The following is a 19,974-nucleotide window of genomic DNA, read 5'->3' as shown; positions in this document are numbered from 1 at the left end:
GCTATCAATAAGTTTATAGAATTGGTCCGCCAGGAATAATTGTTCTTACATAAAGATTTGTGTCATTTAGAACCTAGAAAGTATTTTTTCGGCACTGTTGATCTAACGGCGAACAATGTATGGAGAACGAACATTGTCCTTTCGAATATTGGCGTGCTCTCTACAAATTCAAATCCAGCCTCTAATAGAGTAGTCAGGAGATACCAGTAGCGCATTTTGACGGTATCGATTGAATCCTCAAAACAGCATGGAAAAAATCGGTTAAGTGCGGGATAGTAGGTACTTTTGAAGAGTTCTGTGCCCTGAGCACGAATAAATATGGTTGTTAACAACAACCATATTTATTCGTGCTTGTGTCGTAAAAATGACAAAGTGAAATTGTGAACTCTATCAGTTTATAATATTACGCGTTAGATTGTAAACTAACAGTGGGTTTGGTTAGGTTAGATTGTAATTTAACTACGTCAGATTATAATCTGATCTGACGGAATTCACAATTTCACGGTGACATAAATATCGTAATCGAATTCGAATGTTTGAAAGTAGAAATCGAATGTGTGCGAGTACTATTTGACTACGAGAGTTATTCTGAGTGTACCGTTGTAATTAGGTACATTCGACCACACGCCAATCACACGTTTTAATTGAGAATGTTACTAGGTATGCAAAATCACTTGAAACCTATGTTACAGTTAGGCTTTTACATTTACAAATACATTAGTTTTTATTTCATTCAAAAATACCCAGTAGTTATGATTTTATAGGCATTCAAAGTTCGCTTAATTATTGAGTCCCGCCGATGGTCACGTGACCCCGCGTGACGTACATTCACAGTGTCCGCTCACTAGAAAACGGATATAAACATACTTAAATACATTTTTTTTTGTAAATACAAACTTATTATACATATTAACACCCAGACCCATCACAGAAATTAAAATTGAACCAAACCCAAACTTGATGCGATTGTGTCGTTTTATTGGGAATTACCTTCCAGCTCCATCATTAGACCCTGATTACTATATGAGTATTTCTCAAAAAAAATGTACATTTTGAAAAAAAAAAGTGTGCTTTGAAACAGTTCATAAGTTTTATATTTATAAATCATCACACAAAAAAAACACACACACAATTTTGAAGTATGAATATTAATCTTTAAGATAACGAAGAATTATAGCTATAATCCTACTTATTACCAAATATTTAGATATTTTAAAAATAGTCCTTTTTTACCTTTCATACAAAAACCTGTTTGCCACCCTAGCTTTTTCATGTATTTTTGTTTCATAAAATGCGATACGTAACTAAATTATTGTAAATTTCTTTGTATTATCGTTCTACAGTAATCGCAGTTTCTGTATCAAATTGATTTTCTATGGGGTGTCATAATGAATTGGCAATTTAAAGCAAAAAAACAAAATGAGTCGCTCTCATTTACTATTTCGTTATTTACTCTTTAGTTACGATTTATTTCTACTTTCCCATGGTTTCTAAACAATTCCGTATTTATTTTACACGGACAACAATAGCTGCACTCTGAATGGCTGTTGGCCTGACGTCTCCGCCATTACATCTATCGCGAAAATTAGTAAAAACGTGTGTGTTTTGTGGGATTACTTTTTCGTAACAGGCAGTAAAATCAGCGATTTTATATAGAACGGTAAGTCTTCATTTAACCATTTTTTGTAATACGTGTGGTACGAACATTTAGTAAGCTTTTATATTTGCTGTAACAAATTTTATCAAAAAAATACTTGTTTCTGATCTCATTTTGTCTAATATTTCGTTACGTTTTTTACGAATTTCGTTACGTTACGAAAAAGTACAACATAATGCTGAGTGTATACTGTTATTACCTGACTAAGCATAGTAATATTCACTACTTAATTTATTTCAAAAAATATAGAGCGTTAATAACAAAAGGATTGGATACTATCTGCTTTACAGAAGTGCCATTAGCAAAAAATTATCAAATCATTTAGATTACGTTTTTATGTGATTACTTCTTTTGTTTTTTTAGGAATGCCGCCAAAAACCAATGCTGAAAGGCAAAAAGCTTACAGAGAACGACTCAAAATGGATAAACATGATGGAACAAAAATATTTTTATTAAAATAGTATGAATGATTACTCCCTTATTTTATTTCTAACCCCTTAATATTACCCCGTATTTGGGTGCATACTTACAAATATTTCGAATTGAATAAATGAAGAGCATTCACAATATTTCGGCAATGTATAACAAGCCTTATGGCCTTACTATTTCGTTACTACCGTTTCGTTACGTACATTTTTTTTGAGAAATACTCATATAGAATTAAAGTACTCATCAATACAAAACGAACGAGCCCAAACTCGATGGATTTAAGTCGTTTTATTATAGAGTTCCTATGGCCACCTTCCAGCTCCATCATCAGATCAGCTCCATGTCATCATAATATTGCATGGTCATCCAAATCACATGTGTTTGCGAAATTTCAGCTTAATCGGTTGCCTGGAAGTGGGTCTTAATTCAGCTTGCAAGATACCACCCATACAAATATGAGCCAGTCACTGTAATATGACGTCACGCGCATAAAATGGCGGGCCGGCCGCCGCCCGCACTTTTAAAATTCAATATCTTGGAAACTAATTGACGTATCGAAATAATTCTTTCACGTATATTTTTTATTTTTAACAGAGAATACAGAAAGCTAAAAAACAAAATTAGTGAACATTCTTCATTATGATGAGCTTCTCAAATCAATAAATAATAAGGATCTGAAAAAACCAACACTATTTCAAATTACGTGATATTTTACACGGCGAGGTGCTCAAATAAGGCTCCTATTTGCCTACGGAACCCTAAAAAGCTGACTTTTTTCATTTCAGACTCAGCCGTGTGTGAATTTGATTCGGGTTCGACTTATCGAGTGAGTTAGGCGTCGAGAGACGTCGGGTGCATAAATTTTCGCAAATCAACAACCAGTGGAATAACGTTTTGGCATTTAGGTTTGCCTATAGGGTGACTATAAACTCATTTTATTCCTCTAAAATCTATGATGTATTTTATTGGCACAAACAAAACAAATAATGTGACTGAAGTTGGTGAACTTCAGTCACATTGTGCTTAGGCCCGATTCGACCAAACTTTTATCCGAGAATAACTCCCGGTATAACTGGCACATTGACAGTTTCAGTATGGGAAATATGTCAAAATGACAAGTTTATTCTGAGATTAATATTCACAATTTTTTGGTCAAATCCACCCTTAGTCTATAATGCATCGACTGTAGTTTTTGTCAAGAGCCTAGATTCTATACAAAAAATAAGAACATAATAATATCTTACTAGGAATACCTGCAATCGACGCAAACGTGTAATTTATTTTTAAATTTATTAAAAAAAATATACAAGACCGTGCTATAGCGAGATTGTACAGACGACGGCACGTCATGTAATAGGGGCGACTTTGCAACAAAAATGGGTAGCCTGATGTGCTGTCGTGTGTACATAGCCGAAAGAGCTTTCTACGAGTATAATTATTCTACATAGACCAATAGCTTGATGAAACATCACAGCTTTGTACAGTTTTTTCGAATCCGTCTTTTCCATAACATAGCAAAATAACATTCAAGTGCCAAATGAAATTACCCGCCTATTTTTCCAGAATTTCTTGGAAACTAAGTGCTACATTTTGAATAAAAAGTATTTTCTGTCGTCTGACACAACCTTTAAAGGGGATCGTAACTTCTTAAGTGCCGCCTATTTACCTTCCTCAGTGTTTTCCAATTAAGGTATACCTACATCGTAATGCTTCGGTGTAATTAGTTTGGAAAGCGGAGATTGGATATCATGAAGGAATTTTATTTTATTTTACAGCGCTTTTTATTATGTGTAGATAAGAAAATAGAGATATGAGCCTAATTACGAGTAGGATTTTAACATTTAGTGAGAATTTGAAATTTTATGGGCATTTAAAAATAAGGTAAATAGGTACATACAGTACAAGCTATAATGCTTTGAAAAGAGGCTATAAACTAATAAAGTTTTCAAATTGAAATTTCAATAAGGGTCATGGGTGTAATATAAATTAGATTGAAAATTACTCGACTGCAAATTCAGTCTTTAAGTTAAATACTTAAGGGTTAAATACTATAAGGGAAAACGATATTAGAAAAGCTATTAATTTCAGATTTTATCTTATTCCAAAAGAGATCATTTCGAAACCAAACAAGATGCTATGCAATCAACCCTTACACGTCTTCATACGAGCATGGATTAAAAAAAAACCATGAGGTCGATGACACGATCAAGGGCTCTTACGTGCAGGCTGAAGATTTTTTACACAAAGGATTTTCGAGAGATTTCGTTGAAACCAAAATCTAAAACAAAGGACGTCCTCATTAGTGCATCTTAGTTCTTACTGCTTACAGAAAAGGGCGCAAAGTGCGGTGCGAATTTAGAAGAAAATTTCGTAATTACGACATCAGTGCGCTTCTGTTGGAGGTTTTTTTTAAGAGGACACAACGACGTCTAAGGATGTCTACATGCAGGCCCAAGCACGTAAACAGGCACTTGAAGGCCCTACAACTTTTCTTTTTTACTTTGAGCCTCAAGTTCTGCCTGACCGAAGCTGAAGTTGCCGTATTCACTCGCATGAGGAAACCTAAAAAGAAGGTTTAGATGTAGATACGGCATAGTTACGACGTATGTTCAAAAGATTTAAATTGAAATATCAGAAACAAAGGCTGCAAAGTATTTAATTTCTTATATTATGTAGATAGAAAGATCATAAAACAATTTCTGCAACGTGTTTCAAAATAACATGTCCTATCAATATTATTCTGTATTTATTTCAACGTTTCAATTAACATTACCTTAATTAAAGTATCAATAGTCACACACAACCTTACTGAGACAGGATACTAACAATAAAATCGTACAATAGCCAGCCGAATCGTCATTCTAATTGACTCACCAATAATCAATAAATGTAACAGTTGTTAGTAGCCCTCAATGTTCGTAATTGGCGAATTTTCATTACAGCCGTCAAACACAAGACTGAAACGGTGACGTCAATTAGTGCTCTCTACAAAGAGACGCGTCACCGAAAACAATGGGACGACACCAATCAGATTCGGCAAAATACTGACAAAGCTCAATATGATACAGAAGGTCTAACGTTGTCAAACTTAGGCAGCTTACACATTGCGAGTTTTGGTAGCGATACAAACGCGGATTTGACAGTTTCGCGACTGCATCGCAACCCAGCAATTAAAAAGAAGACTATTCAAATATCAACTGTAATTATCGATACAGTCACTACCTACATAGTATAAATAATTAACTTTTAAAAAAAATAAAACCGACTTCAAATGCGTGAACACAAAAAAAACTAAAAATTGAAAATATTGCGTATAAAAAAGTTCATCCCCAATTTTCCACTCTTGGGGGTGAAATATTTTCTTCAAATTCGCATGAAACCACCCTTTTGATAATACCTATTCAACAAAAAAAATAATCGTTCAAATTGATTTATAATCGGCGGAGATATTGCGTATAAAAAAGTTTATCCCCAATTTTCCACCCTTGGGGGTTGTTTTTTCTATTATTAAATTTAAATGGGACCACCCTTGAGGTATTACCTATACGCCGAAAAAAGATTTGTTCAAATCGGTTCATAATTGGCGGAGTTATCGCGTAACAAACATAGAAAAAAAACATACGGGTCGAATTGAGAACCTCCTCCTTTTTTTGAAGTCGGTTGAAAAGAAGTTGCTTTCCTCTGTCTGTCCCTATGTATGATTCGTTCGTTTCAGCCGAAAGACGTCCACTGCTGGACAAAGGCCTCCCCCAAGGATTTCCACAAAGATCGGTCCTGCGCCGCTTGCATCCAGGTACCTCCCGCGACCTTCACCAGATCGTCGGTCCATGTATGATTAGATCTTTAAAACTACGCAATGGATTCTGATGAGTTTTTTTTTTTAAATACATAGAGTGATTCATGAGGAAGGTTTATGTGTATACTTAACACCCATGCGAAGCCGGGGCGGGTAGTTAGTAATAATAATATGTTGCAAACTGTTTTTGAATGTAAATGTGCATAAGCACAAGTAAGTAGGTATTCATAGTAGTAGTTAAGTATTCATAGTTTGTCACCATCATTGTTCAAAGTAAATATGTAATATTTCACAGTTAATATTACAATCCTGTAATTAATATCATGTACATTAACAAACAAACAGGCTTTAATGGGAACGCTGTGTTTGCTTTTGGTTTTGATTAGTCGTAATATTGGCACTTATGTTGTAATAGATAAAGCTTTATATATTCAACTAAAATATTACAACACGGGTCTTAACGTTTGTTAATGAGTTACATTATGTACTCACGGCTTGACGTTTTGGCTGCGATGCTGCAGCCGTGGTCACAAGCAAGACCCGTGTCTTATTTTTAGTTGAAATGGAACATGAAAGTTTAAAACCTTATATTATATTCAACTAGTTTGCAGACGGCCTTGCCATAAGATCTGACACAGAAAAACATTTTTCTTAACATCCAAAAAGAATTATTATTAGGATTTTCACATACTTATCTACATATCTACGTCATTATACATATGTATAATGAGGGCTATCGTTTTAGCGCTCACCAGTTAGCGCCACTGTAGAGTAAGGTCCTGTCACTTGCTAGTAGCGAAGACAGTGGCACCAACTTGTGAGCGCTAAAGTGGTAGGAGGACTATCGCATTTGCACTCATCAAGATGGCGCCACTGTAGAGTAAGGTCCTGTCAATCGCCAGGGGTGCCAACTGTTAAGTATAAAAACAATAGCCCTCATTGGGAAATGAGTTTCGTCTTGGAAACCTTCATTTTCTACACCGCTCTTCAAGATTTTCTGCGAAATAGGTTGTATGTATATCCCTCTCAAAGGTTCAAAAAGCTATTAAGTATAATTAATAAAACTTGCTTTAGTGGTTTCGGTGTGGATTTCAATAATTTTAATAATGCCAAAATAATTTATAGCCTAACTCTATTGTTTTTGGTCTGAAGTCTATTTCAGCAAAAGTTTTTTTTTCATACTTGATATTGGCCTCGAATATTACGAAGTTATTACCATATCTCAAACGAAAATCTTTTAATACATCTGATATTAATTTTCTGTTCTCCGCCACACCAGCGTTATCTAACTCGAGGCCAATCCCGGTTTGCCTATAAGAATTCCTACAGGATTACTTATTAAGCAGATTACCAAGAGCAGAAGTCGGGCGCGCCATCTCCAAAAAATAGGGTATCCAGGAATTTCGATTTTATAGGATAGGGGAGAGTTCGGTATATTGTACCGCCGGGTAAATTGTACCACCCTAATATTTCGTAAAGTATTTATTGAATGTCTGTAATTGCAACACTCAGCGATACACAACTAAAATCAATTAACATCGGCCATGTGGTTTTTGCCGTGACAACAAACACGTGTGTTTTATTTTGAAAAGTATTTTTTCATTGTTTTCAAGTAACTTTTGACAATACATGTTTAGATTGTAATTTTGTTAAATTTAATCACAGGGTGTTTCTAATATATTATTTAGAAGCGTAAATTAGTGTGGATTACAATTATTTGAAACATTTTTCGGTATTTATAAGCTATATTTTTAACCGATTTTTTAAAAGCACTATCACCTAGTCGGCTAAATTGTACCACATCAAGTTGTATGGAACTTTACCAAAGGATTTTGAATTTTTTTTTAGTAAATCATATTTTGAAGTTATAATAGCGTAGTTATGTTTGACTAACAATAAATGAAAGCAAAAGACTGGCAAAGTAGATTAGGTACAAGTGTACGTTACGATAATTGGAATTACAAAACTTGTACTCAAAATCGTGATAACGTGTAAAACAATATCGATTGTCTATGTAATTAACTACTGTTCCTCTTCGTTTCCTAATTTGTTAAGAATGTATCGTATAATATTTTGCCATAGTTTTTTTAAAGGCTTGAAATTTATTGAAGTCCAATTTAGTAACCCTGTGGTACAAATTATCGAACCGGTTGGCTAAATTGGACCGAAGCTCTGAACTCGTACTTTGTGGATTTGTGCTAAATATACAACAATCATGTTAATTAATACTTATGAAATAGTAAGTTGAATAATGTATCTTTTATTATATACCATGGACATTAGCAAAAACAAAAGAAAACTATGTGTAAAATGGGATTGAAAAAAACTGGTCCAAATTAGCGGACTCTCCCTTACATGCCTGGACATCAAGCGTGGCAATGTGGTGTGCCTTCTGGGCACCTTCCCCCAAGACAGCGGATTAACCGATTTTTTTTATTTATAAGCCTTGTATTTTATTTAATTTTTTATTTTAAATTAGGTTTATTCCTATATTGAGTATCCGATATTGGCTACATTATGTGTTTGAATTTGTTCATACTCGTACTTAAATGTGTTACGAATTTTTTAACGGCATGTTGATTTTATTTCGTTTTAGCCAAGCCCTTGCTGTTCAAAGCATTCTCCTAAGGATTTCACCACGAGAGATTGTGCGCAGCCCAAAGGCTTCCTGCGAACTTCACTAGATCAACAATCCACCTAGTTGATTATTTAATATTTTATGAATGAATATTTTTCTAGGTTGGCCTATTATTAAGGCTTGGTATTTCTGCTAAAGTAGGTATTTCGCGCTGTCAAAATCTGCGCGCGCAATACTTCGCCGAAGACAGCGCGCCAAAGAGCTCTCGCGGCTACACAGTATAGAAATACGCAGTTTGGAAATACGCAGTTGGTTAGGTTAGGTTGACTTCCTTCCGTTCAAGCGTCACACTCACAGCACTTTCTAATACAAATCATATCCAAGTGATACAAATTAAAACAACTTTCAATATTTTTGGGAATATGTTTTAGAATCGAATAAACATAGAATATAACTGCCAAAGTAAACACGGTTCAAAGAGGCGTGGCGTCACCCGACCTTCCGGAAGTTCCGCGCCGGCTAAAAGAATTTCAAGATTACGTCACCCGACCTATCGGTAGATCCTCGGGAGCTTGAGCGATTGGAAAAACATTTTATGATCAGTTACTCGTAGTAGCGATTATTTAGAGCTTGGATAATAAATTATAGTTGTTGCAATTCACAAAGCTTTGCATCTGGTTAATTACATTAATCAGTACACATCAATTTTGTTCAGTCTTTTTGTTTATTAATAAATAAAAATATCATACTAAAATTGCATACATATTTGTTTGTATTGGTCTGGGTGTTTTCTTTCCATAATTTATGTATAACGTATGTACGGTGCTCTGTATCGAAAATCACTATGAGCAATAAGCATCACACACGGTTACCTGGAGTGCATTACCGCAGCAAAAAGCTTGCCATCTTAAATGAACGGTATAATATCGAGGTTTCGTCAGTACAGTTGCGAACAAAGGTGTTTGTGTAGTGTAGTTGAGTTGAGAGGTCAGATTATTGAAATAATAAAACGAACATTTTATTTTTTAAATACATTTTAAAAATAATTTAGAAGATTCTTCTATCTTACAGCTTAGACCTTTAGCTACAGACCTTAGACAGTATTTTTTATTATTTATTTGTGTCAGTGTGCTCTTCTAAAGAGTAAGACGATTGTATGTAGGTACTATTAAAATGTAATTTTAACTCATTGGTTTTGTCTCATATTTGAGGAATGTACCATGTATCATGAGTAGAGTCTTCGTTTAAAAGGATGCGAACGATTTAAATTTCAATAGGTAGACAAAATTGAATTGAATTTAAGCTTTCTCCAGTAACACTGATATTATTATACTGTGACTCATCAAAGTCATCATTGTCAAAAATATTGACAAATCGCGAACTGTCACGGCCAAAAAACTGACACGCGTCCGTCCTCCGTAAGCGCCACCGCGCGACTGATTGAGATTGTCCAAGCCGTCATGGACGATTTTTTCCACATTTTTTAACATAGTAACTAAATAAGACGCAATATAAAAATTTCATCCGTTAAAAGCCCTCAAGTTATTTCTGAACTTTAGTTTAGTAAAAGATTTAGAATCTCAAATCGCTTATTTTAAAAATAAAACCATAAATAGAAAACGAATAGAGGTAACTTTGGGAATTTATTCTATCGAGTCAACTTCATCAAATCGTGTTTCCATCCGTTAATAGCCCTAGAAAATATCCTCAACTATGCCCAATAAAAATCTTAGCCTTTAATTTTACTGTTTAGTACCTCAAAAATGAAAAATGAAAACCTCAATTTCGCCATTTTCTCTGCTACCCGGCCTTAATTTTAAATATTGCTTACATTTTAAATTAATATTATCATGCACACCCGGTGCATCAAAGTAGTCTATGTCGAGGAATCATCTAAAAAAGACTTCCCAATATTGTATGTAAAACAGTATTCAAACTTTACATTTGGACCAGTTCTTTGTGTGTTGTAGGTAATTGCTACTGAAATGCCAAGTGGAACTGAAAATCCACTGCCATATAGGTCAGCTAAAACTCTTTTGAAGGCAGTTGCACACGGTGTCCGGTGATTCTGGCAAATCGTGCAGCCCCGCCCTAAACCCATTCAAGGAGGCAGACGGTCGATGAATTTTTGAGTGGCTCCCAGTGTGAGGGCTAAAAGCTGGCTCGAAAAGGAATCGTATGGATAATGAACCGCCGAGACATGTGTATAATGAAGGGCCTTAGTGCATTGTTGATGTCGGAGGAAAGAATACACGACAAAACGAGTTGGAGTTCTTATGCTGTGTTTTACAGGCCTTGAATATTCGGGACCTGTATGTTTTGATTTTTATGAAGCAACCCTGGCCGTAACAGTGTATTACACTTGAAAATTTTGACGGGCTTATCCATTGTCCAAGTAGCGATAGCGGAGTTGCCCAGCAAGCGAAGGGTCGCGGGTTCAATCTATACTTTGATTTTTTCAAGTTATTAAAATTGTTAAGAAGTTTATAGAGAGAAGAGTTTTAGATGCGATGACGTAGTTTGCTCGTCCAAGTGGGGAGTGTGGGCCAAATTCTTAATTTGCCATTGGGAAATTAGAGAGGGTCGAGTTACTACAGAGGAGACTCACGCCCGTATTCACAAACATTACTATGAGGTCTCACAGTACGCGTGGATGCACAGGATGACATACGAACCAATCACAGAGCTCTATTCAACGCTGTGCGTTCGATTTGCTGCTTCACTTAAGCAAGTATCGTTTGTGAATACGGACCTAAATGACCTGATGATGATGACGTAACTTACTAAAACTATGTTTTTTGTTTCACGCAAAGGTTTGTGATACAACTTTCGTTGTTTGGAACGTTTGACGTCATTTAACTCGTTTGCGTAGGAACCGAGAATTAGTTTTAATTAAATAAGTTGGGACTAAAATGTCGATGTAAACACGAAAACTGGCGCCGACTAAAATATTAAGCCCTCGACAAATTCAGGGACGGATTTAAATAAGCAGTTTGTGGTGTATTCTTTTTTTAATCATGTAAAATATAGAGTTCTAAACTCATACTAATTGCCTAACTCAAACTTTCAAGTAAGATTTGTCGCAATCGCAATAAATATGGGGAAAGTATTTTTGCGGCAAACTGATACAGCAATTCTATTTCGAAGTAATCGTTGATAGCACCAGAATAAAAACATTTACTTTAATAGAAAAATTACGCAATCCAATTCCCGTTTAATTGTTTTAAAACATAATTCCCTTAATGACTCTAAAATTACTGCTACCCGACACCACAGAACATTCCTGCACAATTAAAAAAGGTAGCACTCCTACTAATGCCGCCATAACGTAATGTAATCAAATATTCCGTAACGCGAACACTGAGTGATACGAGGTGTCGGCGCCAGAACATAAGAGATTAAAAATTTGTTACGTAAATGAGTTTTCTTTTTTCCTTACGGCCCGCAGATTCATCCGAAATATGCGGCGCGACTCACACGGGGCCCTCAAAAATTCAACGATGCGAGTCTGCGGCGGGCTTATTCTGTGTTCTATGCTAGTTTAAAAGTTTTATTTCAGGGACATACCAGCCTCTGCGTACGGGTTTGCCCGCATGCGTGCTTATTTGGCAAAAAGTTTTTCAAAGCGTCTAAAACTCGGTCGTCCAAACTGTTCTGACACACTTCCCTTTAGGGAATTAGATAACAAAAAAAAATGTGATTTAAGCAGTTTCTTATTTGATAGAGATGCGAGAACGCTCATTCAATGGTATGTCTTGCTACGTTTATATCCTTTGTCAGTTTCTTCTTTTTTGCAAACAGTAGAATAGTTTAGGCACCAAGTCCTATTTTCATAATCATAAAATAAACCGTTTTGCACTAACTCTCTCGAATCGCAGTAAAAGTTAACAATTTGAATACAGCCATTCTCGCAGTTTGGGACGAGGCGAGGTCTCCAGACGGTGTCTGTTGAATATTTCACTTCATTATTACAGCCGCGCCACGTTTCTTGTGTAATATTAAAAGTGGACTCGATTCAAGAGACCGCTACCAACAATCGTAAATTAACTATGTGTAAGCTCAGACAAGACTCCGTTTCTTGGATTCTTTGCTTTGTACACTAATTTGGAGCAGTTAATATTCCAGCGAGTTTAGCGACCACAATAGTAGAGTTCGTTTGGCATTTGGTTTATTAAAATAAAACAGAACAGATGTGATATAATATAAAGAACTATTGGTATAGCAGGAGCCCAATATAGTCATCATCATCATCACCTCCCCCAATGATTTTCACAATAGCTGGTTGATGGTGGCCTGCATCCAGCGCCTTCCTGCCACCTTTATGAGGTCGTCGGTCCACCATGTGGGTGGACGTCCTACGCTGCGCTTTTGGGTACGAGGCCTCCATTCAAGAACCTTGCTGCCCCATCGGCCGTCAGTTCTGCGTACTCAACATATTTTATTAGTAGTAATTGACTAGAGAGGTCTTAAGATGTAAACATACAAAAAATGCTCGAAGTCAATATTTGGACACTGATTCAAGTCAGAACATTTTGGTCAGTTCCAAATTTAAAAATGGCACCCACTTCCTTAATGGCCTATAGTTATTGTAATGTAGATTTTTATTAGACAAACGCATAAAGAAATACCGTAAACATTATGGTGTGAAACCTTGTGAAACCGCATATTCAATGATACAAGTTTTGGACACAAGCCAAAGTGTTTATTACATAAAAGAGCCATTTATGGGGAAAAGATATCACCAGATGGTTTTTGTATTTGTGATACGGAAGAGTTATTTCTCTCTTTTTCTTTTGTGAGTTTCCTTGTGTTTGCATATCAAAGACCTAATTTTGGCAACTTTATATGGTAAGGTACTATTACAAGCAGAACTCTAAAATAGGTATTGCTTTATTGGGGCGTCTCTTTATAGTCTAGGTCTAATCCCTGCTGTGGTCTCCCTGCTGCCGGACTTGTGGTATCCTTTCTCCTCTTGCATCTCCATCAGCAGGGGTACGCCGTGACAACAGAGGGCCCCCGCTGAAAATCAGTTTCAAGACAAGCCCTGGCGGTCTTGATGTACGCTGAGCGGGTACCTTTTGGTCGGAGGGGCACAACACAAGCAGTTAACTGTCCACTTGTATATTTCTCTGTTTGTATCTATATCTTGCCTGCTTGTATACCTTTCTTTCAAATAAAAAGTTTTCTATTCTATTCTATTCTAATCCAATTATAAAGAAAGTCAACACGCATTCTGGATACTGAGTACCTACTCAGATCACAGTGTCAAATGTAATGAAAATAGACATCTATTCTAAGAAATTTTCAAGGATGCTTTATTGCCTGAATTCGAGGCACACTGACTGAGTGACTGTTCTAAAAATGTTAGTGGCGGGCATTTTATTCGTAGGTGGGTTTTAAAATAACCAAGGCACTTATTTAGCCTATACAGTCATGTATGGTAAGGTTTTTATGCTTCTTAGTAATACCTAATTAATTTGCCTCCTGTCATATAAAAAAAACCTAAATATAGCTAAATAAACTCCGTCAGAGTTAAAACCTCAACGATAGAAGAAAACGCTAAGGAGGCCAAAAATAAACCATGATTGTCCCTGTAACTATCAATTTCGTAACATTTGATATCAAAAACTCATCGCTTTTTAAGCAAGCTGCAACATTGAATTTCTAAGGCTGAGTTGCACCATCTTCCTTTAACTTTGACAAACGTCAAAAATCTGTCAAACTCCATACAAAAAGCACTGGTTATTGTTATTTTTACGGTTAAAATAAAGTGGTACAACCCAGCCTAATTCTTGATACTCGTGACCTAAAACGATTTAGCTACACTTTCTTTCTCTAAATCAGTAAGAGTAAATTAAACAAGCAAACCGCAAAAACTCCACTAATTCTTAGAACATTGAGCTGGAAAATAGCTAAGCTAAGCCAGCATCTGCTTTTCTTAGCATTATTATTTCCTCCTTAGATTTGTAGCGCACATTTAAGACCGAAATCCTTTACGGTCATTAGTGAGTGCAAGTTCTGTGAACAAGAGTTTAATTAAATTAACTGGGCTATTAGTTTAAGCTATTTAACTCATTTTATTTTTTTAATTTTGTAGATTCTTTTTTTGAACGACGTACTTCCTAATTTTTCTAAATCTTGCTATGAGTAAAAGACATAACAGATAGAACGCTATCGAAATGTAGTATTACTAAAAGCTTTTGTTGTTACCTGTGTATTAGGAATATTATTTTTATTATGCTATGTCATCAACTTTTGCCGCATTTACTAGTTTAGTAACGAATAAAACTAACCCTTACTTCTTGCGTAGTCGGTTAAAAATAAAATTTTCATTTTTTAAATTTTGCTCATTAAAAAACCAACCTTACCGCATCAGATTTGATGAGGGAGATATCATTTTTAGGGAACTAAATGTTGTTACTAATGCACCCGAGCGGAGTCAGCGTCTCGGCCACCCTTTTCTCTTGCGTTTCTAGACTAAAAGCCTTATGTTTTGGAACAAGGGATAAGTTTTCGGCGATAAAAAATAAGGACAGGGTTATAGTCTACGATTGAGATGTCTGGCCGGTATACATATAGGTACGGATAGATCTTAATACCATATTATGAATTGAAAAACAATCATCTTCCTCTTCCTACTAATATTATACGAGTAAATGCGAAAGTTTGGATGCCTGGATGTTTGTTGTTACTCTTTCACGCAAAAACTACTGAACGGATTTTGATGAAACTTTACAGTATTATTGTGTCTTTTCCTATTCGCCCGTTACTTCCCTTCGCACAGGCCACAACTCGAAGATACGTTCGAAAGGTGGAGGCGTACGTAAATTTCATTTACCGCTGGAAAGTGCCGAGCCCGAACGCAAACTCCACTTAATTACGCACATAAATTGAGTGCTCTTCCCTATACGACAGATGTGGCTGCTTTTTAACTCGTAAAATATCGTTTCTATACATTACAGAGTGTACGCGTAATTGAGATCATTATTGAGTTAGGTCGCCCTTGTCTCTTGTCATTGTCATTCAATGATTTATTTGCACATAATAGGTGATATCTACTTGAGGACTTATTACTTAAGCATAGTGTTTTTTTAGGTCAGTTTTACTTATTACATAGGCAGGGAGCGCAGAATCGGTCGTTATGGATATCCTTGGGAGAGGCCTTTGTCCAGCAGTGGACGTCATTTGGCTGAAACGAACGATTACGTAGGCATATAGTTTATCTATGACGCTACCTACTATATGGATCAAATTTATTATGATCTATATGGTCATGACTTTAGATTAAGTGCTTGCTTCTAGATATGGTGTATTGGAATAAGTTTTCATTGTAATGGTTTGGTGGATAGATAAAAAACAAAGCGATGAAGACTATCATGTAAGTAAAATAGGAAAAACTTAGGGAATTTTAATAAGTCACTGTAATCCATTTGAAATATAGGTAGAGAGATTTTTCAGAATCATCGTAAAATTGTACTAGTGTTGCAGAAAACGTTTTTTTATTTTGAGTATTGGGCTGAAGCACACAATAAGTATACAATTAACGAGAAATTCAATTTCCAGATGTATGATAAGTTTGATATTCAAGAGGATAGAATTTTTCAATCAGTCAACGTCATGTTCAATTTTGGTAAGAAAAACATCTCTTTAGTACCTCCCTATAGTTTAAAGATGATGATGATGATGATGATGATCATACTGAGCAAAGACCAATTTCGTGCGCTTATTTTGTTTCGATTTAATTTTGCCTTGTACCAAATAAAAATTATTTATTTCAAAATTTGTTGTTCCAGCTGAAAAACTATTCGACGTGTACCACATCCGTGCATTGCTAAAAAGTGGAGTGAACATTTTCAACATTGATCGAACGATAATTGACAGTTCGTCTTCTAATATGATAAAAAAAGCTATATCGGACTTTAATGAACCTGAAATGTATCCTAAGCCATTTTACAGACCTGTGTGCATAGCAGTTACTATATCTGTTACTAAGCCGGTGACTATTGAAACCGATGTAAGTATAAGGACTTGATCCCAAGGAGACATCCCGTTTTTTGCAGGGTCCCGTTTAGTAGTGTACGAACATCTCGTTTGCAGTTTCTCGCAATAAATCTTCAGGTCACCTAGATACATTCCATAGCAGCTGTAATAGACATTTAGGTACATACATTTACCAATTTTGGTGATAAATAGGCATTTTGTATTAGTTTTTGTATAACGCCTGAACAAAAACAAAGGGTAATATTTTGGTGTTATACATAGATTTAGAATATAAAAAATATATAATTTAACTAATTAAGACATGACAAAAAAACTGAGGTAGGTACCTATGTCTCGTTTCTGTCGGGTCTGGGTTTTTTTTTGTATGGGGCGTGACCGTTCTTCTTTACTTCCAATTTATTAAATGGTAGATTGTTGTATGTTTTTATTTCAGGTTAATTTAATTATTTTGAAAGATGTGTCAAGCAAACAAGACGTGGTCGACTTTACAGCGGCAAATAGAGATTGGAACCTACCAATTTTAGTGTGGGTTTCAAAGTATTGCGGTGAACTAAATATGATTGAATTAATACATGTAAGTTTTCGACTTTCACTTTCAATCTTTAATAATTGCAACATTCTGCGAGTACTATCGAAAATCTCACGTTTAGTAAATAGCATTTAAACCACAATATTAGCATCTAATACGAGTAGGTATACTTACATTTTCTAGGTTGCCCATGGAATTGTATTGGATCAATCATCAATGAATAATGAAGATGCACATAATGTAATACAGCTTTGTAAAAAGGTATTGTTTCTCACACTTCATAATTAGAATAAAAATAATTAGCGCAATCAATCACCCTTATTTCTGTAACAAATTGCTAATTAGCATCGATTTCAGCAAAGAAAATCAATATTCTGGCTCAAACCTGAAATATGGGAAGATACTAGTAATATTAAAGGAAGCAAAAGGAAACTTTTTGTGATAGCGTCTCAAATAGTCCAAAATGGTGTAGATGGAATAGTCGTTAATGGATCAGAAACTAACATTCAACTTCAAACCGATATTATAAGGAATGTAGTAGAGGCCATGCGACTGGCTGAAGATAATCGAGATTCAAAAGCTGAATTTGGAAAATTACGAAAACAGGTAGATAATATCAATAACTTTCGTTGTCCTATTAAGGATGCGCCGTGAATACTCCGTGACAGACCAAAATCCACGCGGGAAAAGCCACGGTCAAAAGCGAGTACATAATATGTACATACAACAAATCAGAATGTGAATTTTTGATGCAAGATGAAAAAATGAAAATGAAAATAAATACTTTTTATTAAATAAACACTTTACAATTACAAGATATGTGCCGCTCTCGTATAAGGTTAACCTGTGTAACGAGAGTCAGGCTCCTCCTCAAAAAAACATAAGACTAAAATTTAGTGTTTAGATTAAATATTATCTTTAATTTAAAACATAATTTAAATAGGAAAACAAAACAAAAATGTGTGTGTGTGATAATGTGAGTGTGATTTTGTGTGTAAGTGAATAAGTGTGCTAAGTGAAACTAGTAATTGTCTGGATTAACTTTTCTAAAGTGTCGTACGTATATTGTTGATACCACCTATTTCAACTACATTACGTGCCACTATGTTTAGCTTCACAAGCTGCCGACCACAATAGGATTAATAAAAGCGCCATTGGTTAGTTGACACCATTAGACAATTAAAATTCCAAAACAGTAAAATACTTTTTCTTTCAGATTACAACTCCTCAAATTGCACCAATAACGGTAGCAATCGCTGCTTCACACACGGCTTTGAATAGTAGAGCATCTGCTATTATTATTCTAACATCTACTGGGAAGACGGCTCGGCTGGTCTCATGGGCTGCACCACCATGCCACATCGTTGCAGTCACTACTAAAGAAACTGCTGCAGTACAAATGCACCTGTACAGAAAAGTTATACCCGTTGTTTATAAAGGTTAGTATGAAAATAATTATATCGTAAGAAGCAGTCTCGAAAAGTAGAGCGGCTTCTATCGTTCTCCTGACGTCTACTGGGAAGACGACTCAGCTGGTCTCATGGGCCGCACCACCATGCCACATCGTCGCAGTCACTACTAAAGAAACTGCTGCAGTACAAATGCACCTGTATAGGAAAGTCATACCCGTTGTTTATAAAGGTTAGTTAGTTATTTTAGCATTTGCGTCTCATACAGACAAGCTACACGCTAACCCGGTGTCTACTGGTCTTTTGGGCCTCTGTTGTTCAGTTATCATTATAACTGGACAATAACCGAAGGCTGTCTCGGCTGACTAAAATTGGTACTGAAAATGCGTCCAAGTCCATACTTAAACAGAGTCAAAAATTATCTGTTCTAAAATCTTAAATAGAACCAAATGGTACGAGTAAAAGACAAACACGTGATTTACCCATTCGCAAAACTCGAAGCGCGCTGCCAACAAAGTTTTCTCTAACTCAAAAACTAGGAAGCGCCAAATAGTGGCATCGCAAATAGAAACACATATTACTGTAATGTGTAATTACAGGCTCTCGAGTTGGAAACTGGCGAGAGGAGTGCCGAAAGAGGGTACTTTTTGGCACCGAGCTCGCGGCAAAGACTGGCCTGTTCGGTGACGGAGCCAAATTAGTGGTGATGGCGCCCTCTGGAGAAGGAGTCAGGTACTGCGACGGCTTCCAAATGGTTACTGTGCCGTTTAGATGTGACGTGTAAGCGGTTAACGTAATTTTAAGTTCCTTACCAATGAAGTTGAACAGTGTTTTGTTTTGTGGAATTATTTTCTTACTAAACGTTCACAGTCTTTTGTTTTGTAGAATTCCGTTTCTAACTTTATCTTTTCAATAATACCATACACTCTATGTCTATGATGTAACAGTAGATATACGAGTAGAATACTTTACGATAAAGCAATCTAGATAGGAATTAAAAGTCTCTTTTAACCACTTCACGTTATTTTACTATTAGGAAGTTACTTCTAATATAGACAATTTTTGGGTTCACAGGTTTAAAGAGATATAGTTATTGGTAATCAGCAACCCTCTTTTGTTAGATTAGACTAGATTTTGTCAGTATGGCATTATAATTATATCGTAGTAAACGGTTTTGCACTAAGTACTTATGATGTATTTAAATCACTCTCCCTTCCTTGTTATTCTCTACTTTCATATTACACGTGACATCCTAAACGCCGCTACATCGTTCTCTTGTTAGTTTAACTAAACTTGGAATATAATAAAATAAACACCCAACTATTTTGAATAAGCGGATTGCCCCAACTAACGAGATTTGCGTTGTTTACGTTATTAATAATGAATTGTGTGCATAATTACTATTGCGGAGCCACTGTACAAATATTTGATTTGGTAGCGCCAAGCACTGCCATCTAAAACCACTAATTGATATAGTGGCCTGTCTATTATGACTTGACAATAGTTATTGGTAAATCGATTAACTAATGGCTTTAACCCACTTGTTACTAGCGTTTGATATACGGATCAACATAA

General features: G+C 35.7%; 1 protein-coding gene and 1 long non-coding RNA gene across 2 annotated transcripts; both read left to right on the top strand.

Annotated features, from left to right (window-relative positions):
* The first annotated feature begins 1,090 nt into the window (after positions 1–1,090).
* LOC135074231 (uncharacterized) lies at positions 1,091–2,130 on the top strand. The gene is made up of 2 exons (XR_010257780.1): positions 1,091–1,660; positions 2,021–2,130. It is a non-coding gene; the product is annotated as an uncharacterized LOC135074231 (long non-coding RNA).
* A 13,663-nt stretch (positions 2,131–15,793) lies between these two features.
* Positions 15,794–19,565, top strand: LOC135074085 (uncharacterized). Its single transcript, XM_063968389.1, has 9 exons — positions 15,794–15,838; positions 16,024–16,090; positions 16,254–16,474; positions 16,895–17,035; positions 17,174–17,251; positions 17,348–17,596; positions 18,207–18,429; positions 18,461–18,631; positions 18,999–19,565. Exons 1-9 carry the CDS (start codon positions 15,794–15,796, stop codon positions 19,181–19,183), a joined length of 1,380 nt encoding a protein of 459 aa, XP_063824459.1. The 3' UTR covers positions 19,184–19,565.
* Positions 19,566–19,974: the final 409 nt, after the last annotated feature.

The sequence above is a fragment of the Ostrinia nubilalis genome, chromosome 8 (assembly GCF_963855985.1).
Source record: "Ostrinia nubilalis chromosome 8, ilOstNubi1.1, whole genome shotgun sequence".
NCBI lineage: Eukaryota > Metazoa > Arthropoda > Insecta > Lepidoptera > Crambidae > Ostrinia > Ostrinia nubilalis.
The sequence above is the reverse complement of the archived record's forward strand: the minus strand, read 5'-3'. Positions and strand labels throughout refer to the sequence as shown.

Excerpts from the sequence above, each read along its gene's own strand:
- LOC135074085 (XM_063968389.1), top strand. The coding sequence starts at position 15,794 with ATGGTTTGGTGGATAGATAAAAAACAAAGCGATGAAGACTATCAT. Across the intron at positions 17,252-17,347 it reads TAATACAGCTTTGTAAAAAG|CAAAGAAAATCAATATTCTG; the intron begins GTATTGTTTCTC and ends CATCGATTTCAG. Across the intron at positions 18,430-18,460 it reads TATACCCGTTGTTTATAAAG|CAGTCTCGAAAAGTAGAGCG; the intron begins GTTAGTATGAAA and ends TATCGTAAGAAG.